General features: G+C 59.3%; 1 protein-coding gene across 1 annotated transcript in view; it reads left to right on the top strand.

The window, feature by feature from the left end:
- The window catches only part of OSBPL5 (oxysterol binding protein like 5), a 29,484-nt gene that overhangs the window by 2,518 nt on the left and 25,775 nt on the right, over positions 1 to 1,191 (top strand). The window contains exon 2 of the mRNA XM_008060305.2: positions 102 to 184. Coding sequence (XP_008058496.1) covers positions 102 to 184 — 83 coding nt within the window. The remainder of the gene's footprint in view (positions 1 to 101; positions 185 to 1,191) is intronic.

The following is a 1,191-nucleotide window of genomic DNA, read 5'->3' as shown; positions in this document are numbered from 1 at the left end:
CCCCCCCCCCTGGGCCAGCCCCCCCCCGGGCCACCGGCCTGGGGAGCCCGGCCCTGCCAACCATACCTGCCTGGGTCCTCACACCGGCCACTCTCTTGCAGGAAAGGAAATGGAGCCCAACGGACCATTGCTGCCAAGGGATGATGGGCCCCCGACCCCAGGTTCTGCCACGAAAGTGCCGCCGGTAAGAGCCTGGTCAAGGGAAGACCGGTGGGTCGGGAGCCTGGCTCAGGCGACAGCAGAAAGTGGTTGGGGGGAGGACCGCTGAACGAGATGGAGTTACAGACAGAGCTTTCTGGTTTGGGGGATTATTTTGTTTGTTTATTTGTTTTGAGTCAGAGTCTCACTCTGTTGCCCAGGTGGGAGCGCAGTGGCACTCTCACGGCCATTGCAGCCTTAACCTGCTGGGCTCCGGCGATCCTTCCACCTCAACCTTCCAAGGAGCTAGAACCACAGGCATGCGCCACCACGCCTGGCTAATTTTTCGATTTATCGTAGAGATGAGGTCTTGCCAAGTTGCCCAGGCTGGTCTCAAACCCCTGGACTTGGGCAATCCTCCTGCCTCAGCCTCCCAAAGTGCTGGGATGACAGGCGTGAGCCACCGCTCCTGGCTGGTTGTTTTTTATTAAAGCCACCTTCCTGGACGTGGGCCGCCAGTGGTATTTGAGCAGAAGATAGCAATAAAAGAAGACCTCGGAGCCTTCCTGTTTGGGTGTGCTCATGGGGCATCCACCGTGTCTCCCTCCCTGCCTTTGCCTGTCCCAGGGAGCCACAGCCCCCAGACGCTGCCCGAGGTTGGTGGCAGCAGGTCCTGATACCAGGGCTGGGGGCGGTGGATTAGAGATAGGTCCTCCCGGCCTGGCTGCCTGTGGCCTCTGTGACTTCGGGGGACCCCTTGCTTCTCTGCCAGATGGAGTTGGTAGGGATCCCACGGTCTGTCTCCGTGTCAAAAGCCAGAACTTGCTGGGTCCTGGAGCCCCTGGGCCCCACCCTTGGGACTGCCAGGCTTTGGGGAGAGCATTTGACACCCCCACCCAGCCCACACTCTGAGTTTGGTGGATGGATCGTGTTAAGATACAAATAGCGTAACATTTCCTGTCTTAACCGTCTTTAAACGTACATGTCAGGAGCACGAAGAACAGTCGCCGTATCGTGCAGCCGTCACCACCCTCCACCCCCAGAACCTTCCCA

Source organism: Carlito syrichta, unplaced genomic scaffold (genome assembly GCF_000164805.1).
Source record: "Carlito syrichta isolate Samal-C Ts95f unplaced genomic scaffold, Tarsius_syrichta-2.0.1 Scaffold304589, whole genome shotgun sequence".
Lineage (NCBI taxonomy): Eukaryota > Metazoa > Chordata > Mammalia > Primates > Tarsiidae > Carlito > Carlito syrichta.
This window is presented reverse-complemented; position numbering and strand designations above follow the sequence as displayed.